A 22798-nucleotide genomic window follows, 5' to 3' on the forward strand; every position below is an offset into this window, starting at 1 on the left:
CAGTCGATCAGCTCGTTTTTGGTGGCGAAGCCGACTCCGTGGAGGCGGCGTTCTGCCTCTGGTTTCCCTTTCCAGAAGAAGGTGTAACCTCCACCTTGTTCCTTGAGCTGGACTTCCCCTGCCCGCCGTGTCTCGCTTAGGGCGGTGATGTCAATATCAAAGCGTCTAAGTGTCATGTATTCAACTGTTACTGTAATCCATGTATAAACTGACCTAAGTTGTACACCGTGAGAACACTGACCACTAGGTGGTGAACTTGTGGGAGACACTCCTAACCTGGACTTTCAAGTATAAAAGGAGAAGCTCCACCCACCTTCGTCACTTCAGTGCCGGAATAAAGGTTACTGGTCACAGAGTGACTTGCTCTCAGGTATGGGCCTCGTGTGCATTTATACTGTATAGTAAAGACATATCATTGGCAACAAGAAACTGGGATTTAAACCACGCGAGCATGGCCACTAGCAGCACAGACGAGAGGTACTGTGTTGGTGATGATTGGGACGATTTTATTGAGAGACTACAGCAAAGTTTCGTCACGAAGGAATGGCTGGGTCAGGATTCGGCCGACAAACGCAGGGCTCATCTTCTGACGGTTTGTGGATCCAGGACATACTCCCTGATGAAGGACCTTCTAGCGCCAGAGAAGCCAGCGAACAAGACTTTTGAAGAGCTCAGTAAGTTGATCGTGGAACACTTTAAACCGGCAAGCAGCATGCACATGGCGAGCCACCGGTTTTACACGCACCGGTGGCGAGAAGGGCAAACCGTTCCAGACTTCATGGCAGACCTCCGGTGACTGGCGAGCCTATGTAAGTTCCCAGATGCATGCAGAGCGGAGATGCTGCGAGACTTTTTTATTGAGGGCATCGCGCATGCTAGGGTTTTCAGGAAACTGATTGAGACCAAAGACTTGACCCTGGAAACGGCAGCTTTGATGGCCCAGATTTTCATCTCAGGAGAGGAAGAGACCAGAATGCCGGTGCTCAAGGCGGATGGGTCGGTCAGGATATGTGGTGATTACAAGGCCACCATTAATCGGGTGTCACTCCAAGACCAGCACCCGCTACCGAGAGCGTAGGACCTCTTTGCAACGCTATCCGTTGGCAAACTTTTTTCAAAATTGGACCTGACCTCAGCTTACATGACCCAGGAGCTGGCGAGTGAGTCGAAGAAGCTGACCACCATCACGACACACAAGGGGTTATTTGAGTACAACAGATGTACGTTCGGGATTCGCTCGGCCACCACGATCTTTCAACGAAACATGGAAAGTCTCCTCAAGTCAATTCCAAGGACGGTGGTTTTTCAAGACGACACTTCATCACGGGTTGCGATACTGAAGAACACCTCCACAACCTGGAGGAGGTGCTACGCAGACTGGACCGGGTAGGTCTGCGACTGAAAAAGGCGAAGTGCATCTTCCTAGTTCCAGAGGTAGAATTCCTGGGGATGAGGGTAGCAGCAGACGGGATCAGACCTACTGCGTCCAAAACGGAAGTGATCCAGAGAGCACCCAGACCCCATAACACGACGGGGCTGCGTTCATTCCTGGGGCTCCTGAACTATTTGATAACTTTCTTCCCAAATTGAGCACGCTGTTAGAGCCGCTACACGTGCTCCTACGCAAAGGTCGCGAATGGGTCTGGGGGGACAGCCAGGAAAGGGCTTTTGATAGAGCACGCAATTTGTTATGCTCCAACAATCTGTTAACGCTATATGACCCATGTAAGAAACTCGTGCGATGCGTCGTCCTATGGGGTCAGGTGTGTGTTGCAGCATGTTAATGCCAAGGGTCAATTACAGCCGGTAGCTTATGCCTCCAGAAGTCTGTCCTAGGCAGAAAGGGGCTACGGGATGGTAGAGAAGGAAACGCTTGCATGTGTATATGCAGTAAAAAAAATGCACCAGTACCTGTTTGGCAGGAAATTTGAGCTGGAGACAGATCACAAACCCCTAACGTCCCTTTTGGCCGGCAACAAGGCCATAAATGCAAATGCGTCGACCCGCATACAGAGGTAGGCACTCACGTTAGCCGCCTATGACTATACAATTCGGCACAGACCGGGCACTGAAAACTGCGCCGATGCACTCAGCAGGCTCCCACCAGCCACCACCGAGGGGGCAACCGAGCATGCTGCTGAGATGGTCATGGCTGTTGAAGCTTCCGAAAGCGAAGGCTCACCAGTGACAGCCTGTCAGATCAAAGTCTGGACAAATAGAGACCCGCTACTGTCTTTAGTCAAGAAATGTGTCCTGAATGGGGACTGGGCAGCCACGTACAGGGCATGCCCTGAGGAATTTAAACCATTTCACAGGCGCAAGGATGAACTCTCGATTCAGACCGATTACCTACTCTGGGGAAACCGAGTAGTCATTGCCCGAGATGGGCAGTGAGGTGTTCATCAGAGAACTCCACAATGAGCATCCGGGCATTGTTATGATGAAGGCAATTGCCAGGTCACATGTTTGGTGGCCAGGGATAGATACAGACCTGGAACTTTGTGTTCGCGGGTGCAACACGTGTGCCCAGCTGGGCAATGCACCCAGGGAAGCCCCCCTTAGCCCCTGGTCCTGGCTCGCCAAGCCATGGTCATGCATCCATGTGGACTACGCAGGTCCTTTCATGGGAAAAATGTTTTTAGTTGTAGTTGACGCCTACTCCAAATGGATCGAGTGTGACATTCCTAATTCAAGCACATCCTCTGCCACGGTAGAAAGTCTACGGGCAATGTTTGCCGCCCGTGGTCTACCGGACGTCTTGGTCAGCGACAATGGCCCGTGCTTTACAAGCATTGAATTCCAGGACTTCATGGCAGGAAATGGTATCAACCATGTCAGAACAGCACCGTTCAAGCCGGCCTCAAACGGCCAGGTGGAACAAGCAGTGCAAAGTGCAAATAATCAAACAAGGGATGCTCAGAATCCAAGGGGGTTCCCTACAAAGCCGCTTATCACACCTCCTGTTGGGCAATAGATCCCGACCACACTCGCTCACAGGGGTTCCACTCGCAGAGCTGCTAATGAAAAGGATGCTCAAAACCAGGTTATCCCTTATACACCCCACCATGAAAGAAATTGTTGAGAGCAGGCGCCGGTCACAATGTGACTACCATGACGGGAATGCGAGGGCGCGATGTATTGATGTCAATGACCCTGTCTTTGTCCTCAACTACGCTGCAGGGCCGAAATGGTTCGCAGGCACTGTGATTGCCAAAGAGGGGAATAGGATTCTGGTAGTTAAACTTACCAATGGATAAATCTGCCGCAAACACGTGGATCAAACTAAAAGGAAGTTCAGCAACCCCATAGAAGAAGCAGAGGAAGAACACGATGTGGAGTTCACTCCACCACAGGTGACCGAACACCGGAACCAAGTGGAGGAGAGCCCAGTCACTGTGGGCAGTCCGGACAGGCCTGAGGCACCGCAAACAGCAGACACTCAGGCCAGCGTCCAACAACCGGAGCCCCAACTCAGGCGCTCTACAAGGGAGACTTAACCTGTGATTCCAATAAGACTTTGGGGGGGAGGTGATGTCATGTATTCAACTGTCATTGTAATCCATGTGTAAACTGCCTAAGTTGTACACCATGAGAACAGTGACCACTAGGTGGTGAACTTGTGAGAGACACTCCTAACCTGGATTTTCAGGTATAAAAGGGGAAGCTCCACCCACCTTCTGCACTGGCTAATAAAGGTTACCGATCACAGAGTGACCTTCTCTCAAGTATGGGCCTCGTGTGCATTTATACTGTATGGTAAGGACATATTAGACGTCACGTTTGACAAATTTGCTGGAATTCTTTGAGGATGTACCGAACAGGGTGGATAAAGGGGAACCAGTGGATGTGGTGTATTGGGACTTCCAGAAGGCAATTGACAAGCTGCCACATAAAAGATTACTGCACAAGATAAAAGTTCATGGGGTTGGGGTTAATATATTAGCATGGATAGAGGATTGTCTAACTAACAGAAAACAGTGAGTCGGGATAAATGGTTTACTCTCGGGTTGGCAATCAGTAACTAGTGGGTGCCGCAGGGATCAGTGCTGGGACCCCAACTATTTACAATCTATATTAATGACTTGGATGAAGGGACCGAGTGTAACATAGCCAAGTTACAAAGATGGGAGGAAAAGCAATGAGGAGGACACAAAAAACCTGCAAAAGGACATAGACAGGCTAAATGAGTGGGCAAAAATTTGGAAGATGCAGTATAATGTTGGAAAGTGTGAGGTTATGCACTTTGGCAGAAGAAAAATCACAGAGCAAGTTATTATTTAAATGGAGAAAAATTGCAAAGTGCTGCAGTACAGCAGGACCTGGGGGTCCTGGTGCATGAAACACAAAAGTTTAGTATGCAGATACAGCAAGTAATCAGGAAGGCCAATGGCATCTTGGCCTTTATTGCAAAGGAGATGGAGTATGAAAGCGGTGAAGTCTTGCTCCAGTTATACAGGGTATTGGTGAGGCCACACCTGGAATACTGCATACAGTTTTGGTTTCCATAGTTAAGAAAGGATATACTTGCTTTGGAGACAGTTCAGAGAAGATTCACTAGGTTGATTCTGGAGATGAGGGGGTTGACTTATGAGGAAAGGTTGAGTAGATTGGGCCGCTACTCATTGGAATTCAGAAGAATGAGAGGTGATCTTATCGAAACGTATAAGATTATGAGGGGGCTTGACAAGGTGGATGCAGAGAGCATGTTTCCACTGATGGGGGAGACTAGAACTAGGGGACATAATCTTAGAATGAGGGGCTGCCCAATTTAAATTGAGATTAGGAGGAATTTCTTGGGTTGTAAATCTGTGGAATTTATTGCCTCAGAGAGCTATGCAAGCTGGGTCATTGAATAAATTTAAGATAGAGATAGACAGTTTCTTAACTGATAAGAGGATAAGGGGTTATGGGGAGCGGGCAGTGAAATGGACCTGAGTCCATGATCAGATCAGCCATGATCATATTAAATGGCGGAATAGGCTTGAGGCGCCGAATGGCCTACTCCTGCTCCTATTTCTTATGTAAGAGGATACCTTTGCTCTCGAACAGAACTTTCCAAACTTGGAGTCGAACTTTGACTCATTCAAGGCTGAACCTGAGGAGAGTTTTTCTCCAATGGATGCCCTTGATCTACATTTGAACTCTCCAGAACTTCAGAGTGTTTGACTGACTCGGGTTCAGACTTAGATTTTGAATTTCTTTTGGACTTGTTTCTAGTACATCTGATGTAGGATTTGCTACTGGTACTCTACTTGTAACAGGACTATCTGACTCATCAGAAATAATCGAATCATTCCAGCTTTCAACTCCTTCCATATCTGTAGGTAATATATGATCAATGTGAACAAACCTAACAAAATGATAACTTTCAGCAATTTCCAGGGGCTCAGAACTGTAGGCCCCAAGTTTCGACATGATGTGGAATTCTCAACATTTAGTTTGCTCCAGTTCTAGTCAGTTAGAACAGTTTCACTTTGGAACAGAATTTTTTTCAAAAGGAGGCGTGTCCAGCCACTTACGCCTGTTTTCAAAGTTTCGTCAGTGAAAACTTACTCCAAACTAACTTAGAATGGAGTAAGTGAAGATTTTTGTACGCTCGAAAAAACCTTGTCTACACTTTAGAAAATCAGGCGTAGGTTACAAATTAGGTGTAGGGAACGAGGTGGGGGGGAGAGGGGGGGGAAGGGAAGTCATTAAATTCTACAATCAATCCTTAGTTATACTTATACAAATATTATACAAATAAATCCAACCTGAATAAAAATTTATAAGCAAAGAAAAGATTAAATAAACCATATTCCTACCTGTGTGAAATAGCTTCAGGCAGGCCTTTCATGTTGGCGACAGGCAGCGGTGTGGCGTCAGTGTCTCGACGGCAGCGGCAGCAAGCTTCGAGCTGAGCTGTGGTGCTTGAGGCAGGCCTTCATTCTTTTCATGGCTGGCCGCGAAGAAGCAACACCGGACGGACCCGAGGCCATTCGGCCATGAGATATCAGCGGCGTCAGTGGCTGGCCGGCAACCGAAGAATCAGCAGTGGACCGACGTGAGGCCATTCTGCCATAGGATATCAGCGGCGTCAGTGGCTGGCCGGCAACCGAAGATACAGCAGCAGTCTTCGAGCTGTGAGGGGGACTGAGGGCATTTGGACAGGGAGAGGCAGCCACATCAACAGTTTTATATTTAAATTTGCAGAATGGGTGCTGCATTGTCAACCCCACATATTATGCAATGGTTTGCCATCAATTCACTGCATAGGAGAGAATTGATTCGAGCTCACCGCACCAGGAACGTCGTAGCCCGTAGGTTGATGGGCAGGAGACCTTACCCATGTCGACAATATCGAACCAGGCGCTCGTACCTGGACATGAGTGAGGCTGATTGTGTGAAAAGGCTGCGTTTTCGCAGAGAAGTTGTCACTGAGATCTGTGATATGGTGAGAGCAGATTTGCAGCCCAGATGCAGAAGGACAACTGCCTTGTCTGTTGAAGTGAAGGTAACAGCTGCACTTTCTTTCTATGCCTCTGGATCGTTTCAGGCTACAACTGGAGATGTGTGCGCCATCACTCAACGTGCAATACATGCCTGCGTTTACCAGGTCACGGCTGCACTTTATGCGCGAAGGAATGACTTCATCAATTTCCCAATGACCGCACAAGCGATCCATGAGAGGGCTGTGGGTTTCTTCAGGATTGCCGGCTTCCCAAAGGTACAGGGCTGCATTGATTGTACTCACATAGCCTTGTGAGCACCTGTGGAGGAATCTAAGCAGTACCGAAATAGGAAAGATTTCCACTCTATCAATGTGCAGCTCTTGTGTGACGACAAGCAGTGCATCATGTCAGTCGATGCGAGATACCCTGGCAGCACCCACGATGCGTTCATCCTGCGCGACAGCATTCTATCTGACATGTTTGAGCAGCAGCCAGAAGGGCAGAGCTGGCTACTGAGAGACAAAGGGTACGGCCTGACCACCTGGCTCATGACGCCCATACGTATAACACGGACAGAAGCTGACCGTCAATACAACATGGCACACATTGCGACGCGCAGCATGATTGAGAGGACCATTGGCATATTGAAACAGCGATTCCGATGCCTGGACCATTCTGGAGGACAGTTGCTATACTCTCCTCAGATTGTCGGTCACTTCACTGTTGTGTGCTGCATGCTTCATAACTTAGCCATCATGAGGCAGCAGGAGCTGGTAGTGGAACCCGAAGACCGACGTGAGGGTCCAGTGCATGATGATAGTATTACGGAAGACCAGGATGTGGATGATAACGACAATCAGGAAAGCATGCAAGTGCCTGATGCCGAAGCACGAGGTTGGAGGAGGGCCGTCCATCGTGCCCCTTTAACGATTGCTCGAGACTTGTGCCAGCAGCTCATCCGTGAATGCTTCAACTACTGATGCCTGAGGGCTCTGCGACCATTTTTGCATATGGACATGTTTATTCTTTGCAGTTGTTCCTACGTTGTGTTGTGTTAATGGAACATGAAACAGTTTTAATGAAAAAATATTTTATTGAAAAGTTAACGTCACTAATAAAATATTTGTTGTATCAAACTATACTTTTTAATATCACTCTTGAAGATCACTTAAAAACTTTAAGATCACTTATAAACTTGTAAAGTTACAAAACACTTTCTATGTGAAAAATTTTACACTCTAAGATCACTTACACTTCAAGATCACTTTTTAGATGCAAAATTCAATACTTTACAGAATGTGAGAGCATTTACACTATAAGATCACTTAAAAACCATAAGATCCCTTATAAGTTGTAAAGTTACAAAACTTACAAAACAGCTTCATTGTGAAAAATCTTACACTCTGAAGAACACTTAAACTTCAGGATCACTTTTTAGGTGCAAAATTAAATAAGATACAAAAAAATGTGAGAGCATTTACACTATAAGATCACTTAAAAACCATAAGATCCCTTATAAGTTGTAAAGTTACAAAACTTACAAAACAGTTACAATTTGAAAAACACTACTACAGCGACATCAAGAACAAGAACAAAAGCAGCAAAGAAAGGCTGCAACCATGTCTCATCCATATCTCAGTGAATGTTCACTTCCTCATGGGGGTGTCATTTGATTGGTTGGGCTGTGTTCCCTTATTGCAGCAGCTACCTCAAGCAGGCCCTCCCTGACGGCCTGTGCCGACACTTGCATGCCCTCCCTGATGGCCTGTGCCGACAATTGCACTCCCTCGGACATTCCCTCCCTAAGTTCCCATGTCATTACTGCTATTTCTCCTGTCAGGACCGTCAACTCTTCACCTACTGCACTGACGCCACCGATGAGTGATCGGGTAAGCTCATTGGTCTCCATACTCAATGCCACAACCTGAGTCGCATCTGTTGCACGCTGCATCTCAGGAGGGCGTGTCTCCAATCTCCTTCTCCTCTGCCTGGGCCTGCCTTGTGGCACCCCTACACTGGGAGGCACGGGCACGGATGGTGGGACGCTCGGTGTTCCAGACAGCTGAACTGGAGGGAGATGTTCGGGCTGGAACGGTAGGACGCTCGGTGTTCCAGACGACAGCACTCGAATGCGAGCCGTGGGCTGGGATGTTGGAAGAATGGGTGTAAACTGCTCCATGATATCAGCAGCAACACTGGGACCCGAAGCATCGGAATCAAAACCATAGTAGGTGGAACCAGAACCTATGCGAGAGGGAGGCACAGGCTGGGACGGTAGTGCACTGACTGTAGAATGCTGCATTATACCAGCAGCGCCACTGGGACCCGCAACATCGGAAGCGAAACCATGGAAGGTGGAACCAAGACCTATGCTAGGGGTTGAAACTCTGATGCCCCTTGATGGGGGCTCATAAACATTAAATTGGAAGCTCTCCCCTGCAGACGTTTCACTCATCACTGCCATCATCCAGTCTGGATTGTCTGCAGCTGGTTGTACTGGTTCTTGTTCTGTACCCTCAGGATCCTCAGGGTTGGCAGCAGCAGCATTGTCGTCGTCGTCGTCATCATCATCATCATCATCATCATCATCATGTTCTGCAAAATACATCAGAACAGTCAAATGCTTAACAACAAGGGAGGGGGTCGGGTGGGTGACATGAGTACTCTCACACATAGCAGGCCAGGCAGCAGGTTGATTTAAAGGGCCACGATGCATTTTCAGGACTTACCCTCTTCCTCGCGTGCGGGCCCAGCTTGTGCTGTACCGATTGCTTTTCTCCATGTACGACTCATCATAGCAGCTTCTCTTTGTTCAGGGTGTCAGTGGATGCAGATTGGGCATGCCTCCTCCTGTCCGAGTTGCCTCCCTTTTGTTGTGGGCTAATTTCTTCTGCAAAGAGTAAAATATAACTTTTTACAGAGTGTGTCAGTCTGCAAGGTGGGACATACAGATAGCCAGGTTACAATTACGATTAAATTAAAAATGGGAAATATTACTTACACTAACTACTTGACCAAGGTCGTACCATTTCTTTTTACACTGACTTCCAGATCTCCTGGTATGCACCACTGCGCAGAAATCTTCTGCAACTTGGTTCCAGCGTTTCTTCATTTCTTTTGGTGGCACTTTTATGCGACCTCTGTTGCTGGTATCTAGCTCCTGCCATCTCTGCTCAATTACGTTGACTAAAATCTCCACTTCCTCATGCAAGAAATTCTTTGTTCTTGGTGGACGTTGATCCATTGCAAAGTTGAATTGGCACTCTTATTTCTCCAAACATACAGTCCTTAATTTGCATGCACCAATGCAGCACCGGTTCTGCAAGTTTAGCAGTGAAAAGCCGACCTCACTGATTTGAGCAGGTGATTTATTCAGCAGTACTGCTAAAAGCACTCCCTCACACACAGAAATATAAAAAAAAAATTAAATTACAAGCCTTTGCAGGGGTCCAAGAAACAAATCTTCACTTTTTCAGCAGTCTTTTTAAAAATGGCCGAGTGCCAATGTTTGTGTGAGACTGCGCATGCGCGCACGCTCCAACGTGCACGCGCAGGGTTGCTGGCACCACGAAGGCTAATTTAAATTGTACCCGCCCCCTGCTACTTAGAAAATCGGCACGAGTGTTAGGCTCCGCCTCCTGCTGCAAAGACCGTGCCAAGCAGACATCGAGCCCCAAGGAGCTCGAGAATATCGGACTTTTTTTTAAGCGCAGTTTTCGGCGCGAAAAACAGGCGCCCAGCTCGGAGGTGCGCCATTTTTGCTACGGGACGAAACTTGGGGCCGTAGTGCTGTTAGAATCTCCATCAGTGGCTTGTCCTTTGGCTTGACGGGAATAAGCACATTTTTCAGGGTTTCATACACCTTGGAGACTGCTTCAATCAGGAAAATAGCCCATTTTCTTTTTAACACCACCCGGTTACGGTTTTCAACATCGGGAACTTCGATGATACTATTTGCGGTGAATAACATTTCTAGCCGCTCCAAATACGCTCCGAAAGTCTGTCGGTCGCAATGGAAGTCACCCAAGCGCCCCATTATTTCCATAGGCGCAACCATCTGGACTCTGAAAGTTCAGCCAAGTGTGCTCGAAATTTACCTTGGATTTCTAGCTGTTCTGCAAAACAAAGAACCTCTCAAAGTCTCGCTGTTGGTTGGCTGGAACATCCACCAACAAAAATTTCAGCTAGGGAATCCAGAAATCGCATCCTACATCGCAAATGTGATATTTTGTTTATGACATCACAAACACACTGCACACAAGATGGCTCTACAGGAACTTGTCATCATATGACCTGTCACATGATGCTTTTATTGTATTTACATCAACGGTTGCATTACTACAGTAGTCCACTAGGTGGCGCTATATTACAACAGGAAATTTAGTTGGGCGGTGGGGGCAGTGTCAAGTCGTACCACTGCGTGCTCGGCCGTCACCCATGTGGTGATGTCATCGAGCGTGCGGCACCCCCTTACTGCCGATTCTCCGAAATTAGGTACCTAAATATCAGGAAAGGCGAGTACAGTTGGACACTCACTGACACCCTGCTGTGCGCACCACCACACTCCCTCACTCTGCCTTCTCATGCTGACTCCATCACGTCACTCCTCACACCCACTTACCTTGCAAGGTGCACCCATCTTTGTCTGTGCATTTCCTCACATCGCCATTTATTCATCCACTGCTCCAACTCACCCTCATCCTTATGCAATTTCTTGCCTCTCCCGGATACTCACCATCACCAGATGCACTCCATCTATCAGCTGAACACGTCATTACACTCACTCAGAGGTTTGTTCCTTCCCATGTTGCAGAAGGGAGCACAGAACGAAAGAGAGGGAGAGAACTGGAGGTGGTCCCCCAAACATCTCGTAACTGACAAGCAGAGGAGACGGTGCTAGAAATCAACGGAGTTTCTGTGACCCTAGCTGTCGGAAATGGAGAGACAAGGAGCTCCCAGCTACCTGGTGACACAATTAAATATTAAACCCAGTCATACGGCACTCAGTCATGTGGACTTGATTTCAACAGCAAGTGAAATATGATCATCTTCATAATGATAACTTGCAACGAACAAAACTGGAAGCCATCAATATAAGATAGTCACCAAGAAATCAAAAAGGGAATTCAGAAGAAATGTCTTTATTCAAAGAGTGGTGAGAATGTGGAACTCGCTACCATGGGGAATGGTTGAAGCAAATAGTATAGATGCATTTAAGGGGAGACTAGATAAGCATATGGGAGAGAAGGGAAGAGAGGTTTATGCTGATTGAGTAAGATGAGGAAAGACGGGAGGAGGCTCGAGTGGAACATAATTAACGGCATGGAATGGTTGGGCCGATGGCCTGTTTCTGTGCTGTATACCTAGTGTAATCCAATCGAACTGATTGCCAGAGATGAGAGACCCCATGCCTTTTCACATCATCCCTTTGCTTCCTATCCTTGCTTTTCCTGAGCCATAGCTTTGTTGTAATCATTTTGATGCATTCTCTTATTGCCTTTTATATTACAGCAATCTCCTGCCCTTCTGGAGTACATCCCTGTCTGGAGTAAAAATAAAACGGGGAAGGTGGCTCAACCGTGGCTAACAAGGGAAATTAAGGATCGTGTTAAATCCAAGGAAGAGGCATATAAATTGGCCAGAAAAAGCAGCAAACCTGAGGACTTGGAGAATTTTGTAATACAGCAGAGGAGGACAAAGGGTTTAATTAGGAGGGGTAAAATAGAGTATGAGAGGAAGCTTGCTGGGAACATAAAAACTGACTGCAAAAGCTTCCATATATGTGAAGAGAAAAAGATTAGTGAAAACAAACGTAAGTCCCTTGCAGTCAGAGTCAGGTGAATTTATAACGGGGAACAAAGAAATGGTGGACCAGTTAAACTTTGGTACTGTCTTCACGAAGGAAGACACAAATAACCTTGCGGAAATACTAGGGGACCGAGAGTCTAGTGAGAAGGAGGAACTGAAGAAATCCTTATTAGGCGGGAAATTGTGTTTGGGAAATTGATGGGATTGAAAGCCGATAAATCCCCGGGACCTGATAGTCTGCATCCCAGATTACTTAAGGAAGTAGCCCTAGAAATAGTGGATGCATTGGTGATCATTTTCCAACAGTCTATCGACTCTGGATCGGATCCTATGGACTGGAGGGTAGCTAATGTAACACCACTTTTTAAGAAAAGAGGGAGAGAGAAAATGGGTAATTATAGACCAGTTGGCCTGACATCAGTAGTGGGGAAAATGTTGAAATCAATTATTAAAGATGAAATAGCAGCACATTTGGAAAGCAGTGACAGGATTGGTCCAAGTCAGCATGGATTTATGAAAGGGAAATCCTGCTTGACAAATCTTCTAGAAGTTTTTGAGGATGTAACTAGTAGAGTGGACAAGGGAGAACCAGTGGATGTGGTGTATTTGGACTTTCAAAAGGCTTTTGACAAGGTCCCACACAAGAGATTGGTGTGCAAAATTAAAGCACATGGTATTGGGGGTAATGTACTGACGTGGATAGAGAATTGGTTGGCAGACAGGAAGCAGAGAGTCGGGATAAACGGGTCCTTTTCAGAATGGCAGGCAGTGACTAGTGGGGTGCCGCAGAGCTCAGTGCTGGGACCCCAGTTATTTATAATATACATTAATGATTTGGATGAGGGAATTGAGTGTAATATCTCCAAGTTTGCAGATGACACTAAGCTGGGTGGCTGTGTGAGCTGTGAGGAGGATGCTAAAAGGCTTCAGGGTGACTTGGACAGGTTAGGTGAGTGGGCAAACGCGTGGCAGATGCAGTACAATGTGGATAAATGTGAGGTTATCCACTTTGGTGGCAAAAACATGAAGGCAGAATATTATCTGAATGGTGGCAGATTAGGAAAAGGGGAGGTACAACGAGACCTGGGTGTCATGGTTCATCAGTCATTGAAAGTTGGCATGCAGGTACAGCAGGCGATAAAGAAGGCAAATGGTGTGTTGGCCTTCATAGCTAGGGGATTTGAGTATAGGAGCTGGGAGGTCTTACTGCAGTTGTACAGGGCCTTAGTGAGGCCTCACCTGGAATATTGTGTTCAGTTTTGGTCTCCTAATCTGAGGAAGGACGTTCTTGCTATTGAGGGAGTGCAGCGAAGGTTTACCAGACTGATTCCCGGGATGGCAGGACTGACATATGAGGAGAGACTGGATCGACTGGACCTGTATTCACTGGAGTTTAGAAGGATGAGAGGGGATCTCATAGAAACATATAAAATTCTGACAGGACTGGACAGGTTAGATACAGGAAGAATATTCCTGATATTGGGGAAGTCCAGAACCAGGGGAAATATAATCCTAAATGGCTTACCCCTTATCCTTAGACTGAAATGAGGAGAAACTTCTTCACTCAGAGAGTTGTTAACCTGTGGAATTCCCTACCACAGAGAGTTGTTGATGCCAGTTCATTGGATATATTCAAGAGGGAGTTAGATTATGGCCCTTACGGCTAAAGGGATCAAGGGGTATGGAGAGAAAGGGGTACTGAGGTGAATGATCAGCCATGATCTTATTGAATGGCAGTGCAGGCTCGAAGGGCGGAATGGCCTACTCCTGCACCTATTTTCTATGTTTCCACTATCCTCTGCTATGATGAAAAGCCTGTGTTTTAAAAGCTTCTGTTTCAATCTGAATTTTTCAAGCTCAATATTTTTCAATCTAGCTTTTTTATTTATACGTGCTATTTTTATGGTGCAATATCCTTGGCCCTGAAAGTCATCCTACTCTAATGTTATTAGCATCATTTGAAGTTGTATCATGCAACAACCAGGATGTTAGAAGGCAAACTTGGTGGACCTTGGTCTTTTTTCATCTTGCAATTCCGATGTTTAACAGAGGCTCACAACCTGCACAGGACAACAGCACTGAGTAGAACCACATGATCCTGTGCTGGCCATTGTCTGTATTCTGCCCTAACGCACTTTCTTCCCCCTACTTCGCCCCCACAATACGTAGATTTTCAATCTATTCATGAATGCAATCAAAATTTAGTTTTATTTAAAACTTCAGTACAAAGTGGAAAACACTAATAAGGTTCCATGTTGCTTAAAATCAGTTACATCTTTGCGTGATGTGATCGCACTGAATTAATTTTGCTTAATTTTTAAAAAAATCATTCACTAAAATGCTAAAATGTCAAAGAGGTTACGTAGTTAAAATTGCTCAACAGGCAGTGGTTATTTTCTGTTATCACTCAACTCTGCCTGGTCCTTGATGCGGTAGATATGTTCTCAGCCCCACAGCAGCAAGAAGGATATCCCGGGATGATGTACGACTTTCATATAATTTTTGTTTGTAGGGAAGGAAGCATAGATCCTCAGCCTGCTGTCCAGGGGGACTGGCACACACTTGTGCCGGGTCACCTCCTTACTATTTAGTGGCCTTGGGTCCAGGACCCTGCACTAATCCAATGGAGCCAGTATGGTACAGGCTTCAGCAACCCAACAGTCACTGAAGGATGGTATCTGCCCTGTAAATGAGAGTTGTAAGCATTGGCTAGAATAAAACTGCTGGATACATAAAATTGTCTCCCTCCAATAAGAAAGCAAAATTTGCATTTATATAGCGCCTTTCACATCCACCGGACGTCTCAAAGCACTTTACAGCCAATGAAGTACCTTTGGAGTGTAGGCACTGTTGTAATGTGGGAAACAATGCTATGCTTTGACCAAGAGGTTGCCATTCTTGGTGGTTGGAAGGATCAGTCATTCACTTTATTTATTTTTACAAGACAGAGAACATGGGGGAGGGGTCTATAGCTCCTTTAATAATGAGCCATGTTATTCAGCATGTTGTATAAAAACTGTATTCAATGGGGAACAATAATACAAAATGTACTTCACTTGAGAGAAACGTTTAACTTCAGTTATTCCATTTTAAAGAGCCGAGTTATTAGGGTTGCCTCACCTATATAGTCCATAAGTTCCACTCCTGTTGAAGAAAAAGACACGTGCATCTACTTGATAAGTTCTTGATCTCTGTTTTTTTGTCGTTGAATGGAGACATTGAATAGAGGTGATGCATTTGTTAAGCGGGGAGTGAATTAAATGAAATAGAAGAAACGCTTGCATTTAGATCGAGCCTTGTCGCATTCATTAGCAACTAACATCATCTAACGCAGCAGCCGCCCTGAAACAGATAGCATCGTACCGACAATGAGATGAGTGAGCAGTTAATGGTGGAGTAAGTTGAGGAAGGAATGTTGGCTAGGACACCAGGACAGCTGCCTGCTCTTCTTCCAATAGCGGCGTGAGATCCTGAATGTTCAGCAGCACCATCAGAAAAAGTAGGCAGAGCTTTGACTTAACCTCTTGTATCGTGCCTGATACTAGAACCCTGTCACGGCAAGTGAGCCCTAGGAGTGCAGAGAAAATGCTTCAAGGACACCCTCAAATCCTCCTTGAAAAAATGTAACATCCCCAACGACTCTTGGGAATTCCTGATCCATGACCGCTCAAAGTGGAGGAGACTCATCTGAGAAGGTGCCGAACACTTCGAATCTCTTCGTCAGGACCACGCGGAAGCCAAGTACAAAGAGTGGAAGGAACGCACGACAAATCAAGCACCCCACCCACCCGTCCCTTCAACCACCACCTGCCCCACCTGTGACAGAGTCTGTAGATCCCACATTGGACTCATTAGTCACGTTAGAACTCATTTTAGTGTGGAAGCAAGTCATCCTCGACTCCAGGGGACTGCCTAAGAAGAAGTATAATACTTTAAAAGGGAAGAGAAACAAAATGTCCAACAGAAGTTTCCTACAAACTTTTTATTATGAATTTTTAAGAAGTGAATGTAGCTTTACGAAAAACTGGGTACTTCCTCAAAGGGATTAAGACAAATATATAAAATACATTCATAAGAAATATATACAATTCCAAATTTGTTATGTTTTTGGGAGTGGAAATGAATCTTTGTACTGCTTGAAAAATGTCAAATTATGAATGTGGCTCCTTGTAGAACGGGAATCACTGACAATGTCCAGTGCACAAAACAGAACTGGGATTAATGAAATGGTGTTTGGGACTAGCGGTTAGGTACACCAGCCTTCTGCCAGTGTACAAGCTCCCACCGTGTTCTCCTCGTGAACCCCAGTCTAGGCTGTGGAATCACTGCAGTCGAGGGGTTGAGCAGACTGACTTGCTTCTTGGCCTTGACCCATGCTGCTCTTCAGCTCGCTGCTGGGTGTGTGACAGTGGCCAAGCAAATGATTTATTTCCAACCCCCCCTCCACTTTGTGAGAATTCCACACCTCCCCGCAGAAGCAAGTGGAGATCAGTGGCGCCTTACGCGTAAGGTTGCCGATCCTCCAGGATTATCCCGGAGTCTCCAGGGATTAAAGATTGATCTCCAGGATGCATGCTCGGACCAACCTAGAAGAGACATCACAGGGGCATTAAAGAATAACATATTTTCTTTCAACACTTTTCATTATTAGTCATAAAAATGTTGGAGTTGGGAAAGAAAAGGTTGTGTGACTGACAGTCAAGCATCATCCAGTCAGGTAATGAAGCGGCTATTCACTTTCCAGTTGGCGTGGAAAAGTGTTGTGCCATGAAAATGATCATGTTAGGAGAGCAATGGCAGTGGGCGGGGAACTGGGAGGGAGGCGGTCATTGATGAAACCTCCAGCCAGAGTTGGCACCCGACTTTCAGGGGGTGCACTGCATAAATGAGGCTGCCTTGCATAGGTCACTTTTACACCTGGCTTCTCTGCGTGAGTTGGCTCGGCGGGGTAAGACGGTTGGAGGTGAAAATGATGTTCGAAAAGACATACAGTATTTCCAGTGGAGAAAAAATACACAGTAATGTAAATAGTACACACTCTTAATACCAGAATTTACAAAATACGAGTTTGCTTTAAAAAAAGTTTTGAGTTCCCCTCCACCCTCCCCACTACAAAACATCAGATCCAGATTCTTAACACAATATTATTCATAAACATTACGTTTTTAAAAAAGTACTCCGAGTTGATAAATCAATGGGATTCTCCTGAGCGTTTGTGACTCGAGGAGCAACGGTCCGTTCGCAAATAATGCGGAATCGGCGCACCGTCGTGATGTGCTCCAGGTTCTGAACTCGGTGAAGCCGCGACTTAGTTCGCCTTGCTTCAAACTGGGCAGCCCCCGGCCTCGATTTCTGTCTCCGGCCTGACCGGCAGCACCAGATGGGAGATACGGCTCCACAGGCCGCTCAGCTTGTCCGTGTTCATGTCGTTGAGCGCTCCCGGCTTGTCGGTGCAGAACGTCTTCCTGAGGAAGTCGTAGACCGTCTCCTCCACGACGGGGAGGGGCGCGTCCACCATCGACGGTGCCTCGTCCAGCAGGACCGTGATCAGCAGGGAGACGTCCTTGAAGGCCGCGTTCTCGTGGTCGCAGTACTTGTAGAACAGAAGGGTGGACAGAGGCGGCAGGTCCTGGAAGTGGTGAACGACGGCCGCCTTGCTCCCCTCGCTGAAGCCGGACGACAGCCGGTCGTCCAGGTCCAGTTTCACCTCATCGCTGTTCAGCGACGCCTTGCCGGACCCGTCGATTTCCACCACCGTGGAATTGAAGGCCGAGGCGTAAGCTGCGGCGATCCCCCGCGCCAGGCAACGCATGGTAACCTCCGCATCCGGAGCGGCGGCCAACATCAGGATGACAGGCTGAGTGTGTCTCGCCGCGCCCACGTGTTTCTTCAACATAACGTTGCTTCGCGCCCACAGTTCCTGCCGCTGATTTGGGAACCTGGACAGAATCTCTTTCCACTTGCCCAGGAGAAGCATCTCCCTCTCTTTCGGTGTTAGGTGAACGGATGCCTCAGGTGACCAAAGGTAAAATATGCAGGCGCACACAACTGCAATCAATCCCACAATGAGAACTGCAAGCTTCCAGAGGAACGACCTGGACCCTGATGAAAGATGAAATAGGCACAATTAGTCTTTTTTTTTGCTCCTGGGATGATAGATCGCAAGGCCTTACAGCAGATCAAAAGGTACTTAAGAAAGAAAAGACTTGGATTTATATAGCGCCTTTCACGACCACCGGATGTCTCAAAGCGCTTTACAGCCAATTAAGTATTTTTGAAGTGTAGTCAATGTTGTAATGTAGGAAAGCGACAAATAATTTATGCACAGCAAGCTCCCACAAACAGCAATGTGATAATGACCAGATTATCTGTTTTTGTTATGTTGATTGAGGGCTAAATATTGGCCAGGACACTGGGGATAACACCCCTGCTCTTCTTCGAGATAGTGCCATGGGATCTTTTACGTCCACCTGAGAGAGCAGACGGTTTAACGTCTCATCCGAACGACGGCACCTCTGACAGTGCAGCACTCCCTCAGCACTGCACTGGCGTGTCAGGTTAGATTTTTTTATGTGCTCAAATCCCTGGACTGGGACTTGAACCCACAACTTTCTGACTCAGAGGCGAGTGCGCTACCCACTGAGCCACAGCTGACACACAACAGGCATAATGACTCCTATTTTTTTTCTCCTGGGATGATAGATTGCAAGGCCTTACAGCAGTTCAGAAGGTACTTAAGCAGATCAGTGATGGAGATTCTCAGTCTCATGCGCATTCAGCAAAATCAAATAACAATTTGAAGCAAATGGTCAGAACTAATTCTACTCAAGTCTGCTCTACAATACTATGGGGTTTTCGGTTCTGCATTTATGATATTCTGGCCTCGTGGGCATTCCTAATTTCCATTGCTCCACCATTGGCGCCCATTCCATCAGCTGCCTCGGCCCCAAACTCTGGAATTCCCTCGCTAAACTGCGCTCCTCTTTACCTCTCCTCCTAAAATCACCGTGCGTGGCTCGGTGTCAAATTTAGTTTGATAATTGCTCTTGTGAAGCCCCTTGGGATGTTTTACCATGTTAAAGGCTCTATATGAATGCAAGTTGTTGTTGATGATATGGTGGAGATGCCACAGCACTGGCAATAACACGAAACAACAGCTTTCACTATTAGCCACCTGTCCTACCCTCATTGCTTCTCTCGAAAGCTGCACTGCCTGCAACAGTCAGTCCCGTACTTGCTTCAGCAAAGCCCAAGGGGGGCGGGGGGGAGGGGGAGAGGAAACCAGCCTATCGAGGGACTTCTTCCCCTCCTTTTGAGCTCCCTTTTGAGTCAGAAGGTCGTGGTTTCACGTCCCACTCCAGGAACTTGAGCAGATAAATCTAGGCTGACACTCCAGTGCCGTCTTTCGGATGAGACGTTAAACCAAGGCCCCGTCTGCTCTCTCGTAAAAGATCCCATGGCACTATTTTGAAGTTATCCCCGATGCCCTGGCCAATATTTATCCCTCAAATCAACAGAACAAAAACAGATTATCTGGTCATTGTCACTTTGCTGTTTGTGGGAGCTTACTGTACACAAATTGGCTGCTGCGTTTTGCACATTACAACAGTGACTACATTCCAAAAGTACTTCATTGGCTTAGCTCTAATTTTAAGGTTGTGCTTCCTTGTTCTGGATTTATCCATCCGAGGAAATCGTTTCTCTCTTCTACGTTATCAAATCCTTTAATCATCGTAAATACCTCCATTCGATCACCCCTTAGTCTTCTATATTCAAGGGAATATAAGCCTAGTCTATGCAACCTGTCCTCATAATTTAATCCTTTTCGCCCCGGTATCATTCTGGTGAATCTGCGCTCCAAGGCAAAAATATATTTTGTGAGGTACGGTGCCCAGAACTGAACACAGTATTCTAAGTAGGGTCTGAGCATAATTCTCAACCAATGAGGAAAGATTGGATCGGCTGGGTTTGTTTACTCTGGAACTGAGGAGGCTGAGGGGAGACCTTATTGAGGGGTATAAAACGATGAGAAGCCTGGATAGAGTGGATAGGAAGGACCTATTTCCTTTAGCAGAGAGGTCAACAACCGGGGGCATAGATTTAAAATAATTGTAAGGAGGTTTAGAGGGGATTTGAGGAGAAATGTTTTCACCCAGAGGGTTGAGGGTGTCTGGAACTCACTGCCTGAAAGGGTGGTAGAGGCAGAAACCCTCACCACATTTAAAAAGTACTTGAAGTGCCGTAACCTACAGGGCTACGGACCCAGAGCTGGAAAGTGGGATTAGGATTAGGCTCGATAGCTCTTTGTCGGCTGGCACGGACACGATGGGCCGAAATGGCTTCCTTCCGTGCTGTAAATTTCTATGATTCTGTAACATAACTTCTACCTCTTTGTATTCCAGCCCTCTTGGGATAAAGGCCAACATTCCATTAGCCTTTTGAATGATCTTGTTGTACCTGTCCACTAGCTGTTAGTGATTTCTGTACTTGGATCCCTAAACCTCCTTGCTCATCCACAGTTCCCAGCTTCTGGCTATTTAGGAAATACTCTGATCGATCTTTCTTAGGTCCAAAGTGGATGACCCCACTTTATCTGCCACAGTTTTGCTCACTCACTAGTCAGAGATGACCTACCCGTTGCAACTTTCTGCTCCCATCCACACTATTTACTGTGCCACCTAACTTAGCATCGTCAGCAAACTTAGATATACTGCTCTCTATTCCTTCATCCAAGTAATTTATAAATATAGTGAAAAGCCAAGGCTCCAGTATAGATGACTGGGGGGGACATCACTATTCATAACTTCCCAATTTGCGTACATACCCATTTATGCAACCCTCTATCTCCTACCCCTTAACCAATTCCCTATACAAGCCAAGAGGTTGCCCCCACCCCCCCCCCCCCCAATCCATGCACTCTCATTTTTGTTAACAATCTCTTAAGTGACTCTCGTTATTTATTTCAAAAATGCAGCTGGAGATTCTACATTTGTGTGAATTTAATGCTGGAAAATAGAACTTTTCCCATTTCAGGTACCCGGCATCAGCAGCAAGCACTCCCAGGTCAGCGATAACAACAGATACCATGTTACATGAGAATGAATGTTTCCTCTGCTCTGGTCCAACAACGTTCCTGAACCGTCCCTGCAGGACCAGTGCATCAACTTCCATACCAGTTCTTCTGAGGCCACTCCGAGTAAGAATGCCAACTGGTGTTGAATGAAAGCCAGATTTGCCCTGTTCCAAATAAATCTCACTTATGCAGCGATCAACCACCTGATCGTGTGGAATGTCCCTGAATCATGAGCCTCGTGCAATGAAAAGCAGCTGACTTGCATTTGGTTATTTTTATAAAGCGCCACCAAAATGCACTGCTGTGTATTTTAGTGTTAGTATTTTGTTCTCCAACGGTATCTGACTCAGTTTACCTTTGTGCGTTGCTTGTTTGATTCCGTAATCTAAAGGAGAGAAGGGATGACAATTTTAGTACTAATATCAAGATTAAAATATGAAGTATCCCTGCAACAATAAAAGGACACATGGCCCCCTCGAGCCTATTCTAACAGTGTACTGTACCCTTAACCACAACAGTACAGCCTTCCCAGTTCCTCAGCTGCCATCTTTAAGGTCTCTTTGAACCAGACTCCTGCTTTTAGGAAGATTCTACCACCAAATTTACAAAGGCGTGGGGGCCAAAATTGCCTCTTTTTTTAAGAGCAGTTACCGGGCAGTATCTGGAAGGAAATGAGTTTCTGCCCAGTTGGGGCGGACTCTACGCGGATCGGGACATTGCCCGCTTAATTTCTTTGAGGCGCAGAGCCTGACCGCTCCTGTGCGCTCGGCGGTAGTGACCTCATTACATCGCGTACCGCCCGTTCCCCGCCCCGGAAGCCCTCTAAAAATTGAATGACAGCTTTGAGTGGCGGGAAGCTGCCAGTGGCTGGGCGGCGCGTCCGCTCTTAAAGGGGTGTGTGCACTGCCGCGGCCATTTTATTTTACTTGTCGGCCGACTCTGCAATCGGTCTGACAATGGCGGCAACGGGTTTGGCCAGCTTCAATCCTCACACCCTTGGAGGAGAGGGTCGAGGCAGTTGTGGGCAGACATGGTGCTTTCCTTGTGGCATCCGGTACTGGCGATGCCGATATGGGTTAGTGAAGGCCTTCCTTTAATGCTATCTCTCCCTGAATGTGCCAGCGTCTACTGTGTCTTTCCCTCTGAAAGTCTGGTATTTGCAGCCTCCATACGTCAATTCCCCACCGCCAAATCACGGCAGCCCTTCTTCCATTTATGCTTGCAGATGAGAGGCCGAGTGACAGCCGAAGCGAGGGAGAGGCTCCTCCTGACAAACAGTCGCGAGGCCTGGAGGAAATCCTTAAGGACAATGAGAGAGATCTCCATCCTGACAGCCTTAAGGATATTGAAGGCCAAAACCTTGCTGACACCCTGGAGCGCATTCCATCTGTTGGGGATATGTCCAATGCTGAAGAGGAAAAGGAGGACACTGCTGGCAGCTCCGCGTCACTGCTTGCACTCACGCGCCAGCTCAGATACTGGGAGT

The 22798-nt window shown here is 46.7% G+C and overlaps 1 protein-coding gene across 3 annotated transcripts in view; it reads right to left on the bottom strand.

Annotated features, from left to right (window-relative positions):
* Window positions 1-16206: 16206 nt before the first annotated feature.
* LOC139268178 (torsin-1A-interacting protein 2-like) overlaps window positions 16207-22798 on the bottom strand; it is an 87332-nt gene continuing 80740 nt past the window's right edge. For all 3 annotated transcript variants that reach the window (XM_070886232.1, XM_070886231.1, XM_070886230.1), the window contains 2 exons: window positions 21668-21697; window positions 16207-18341 (listed from right to left, as the gene is read on the bottom strand). In XM_070886232.1, coding sequence (XP_070742333.1) covers window positions 17563-18341; window positions 21668-21697 — 809 coding nt within the window. In that variant the 3' untranslated portion in view covers window positions 16207-17562. The remainder of the gene's footprint in view (window positions 18342-21667; window positions 21698-22798) is intronic.

The sequence above is a fragment of the Pristiophorus japonicus genome, chromosome 8, assembly GCF_044704955.1.
Source record: "Pristiophorus japonicus isolate sPriJap1 chromosome 8, sPriJap1.hap1, whole genome shotgun sequence".
NCBI classification, from domain to species: Eukaryota; Metazoa; Chordata; class Chondrichthyes; family Pristiophoridae; genus Pristiophorus; species Pristiophorus japonicus.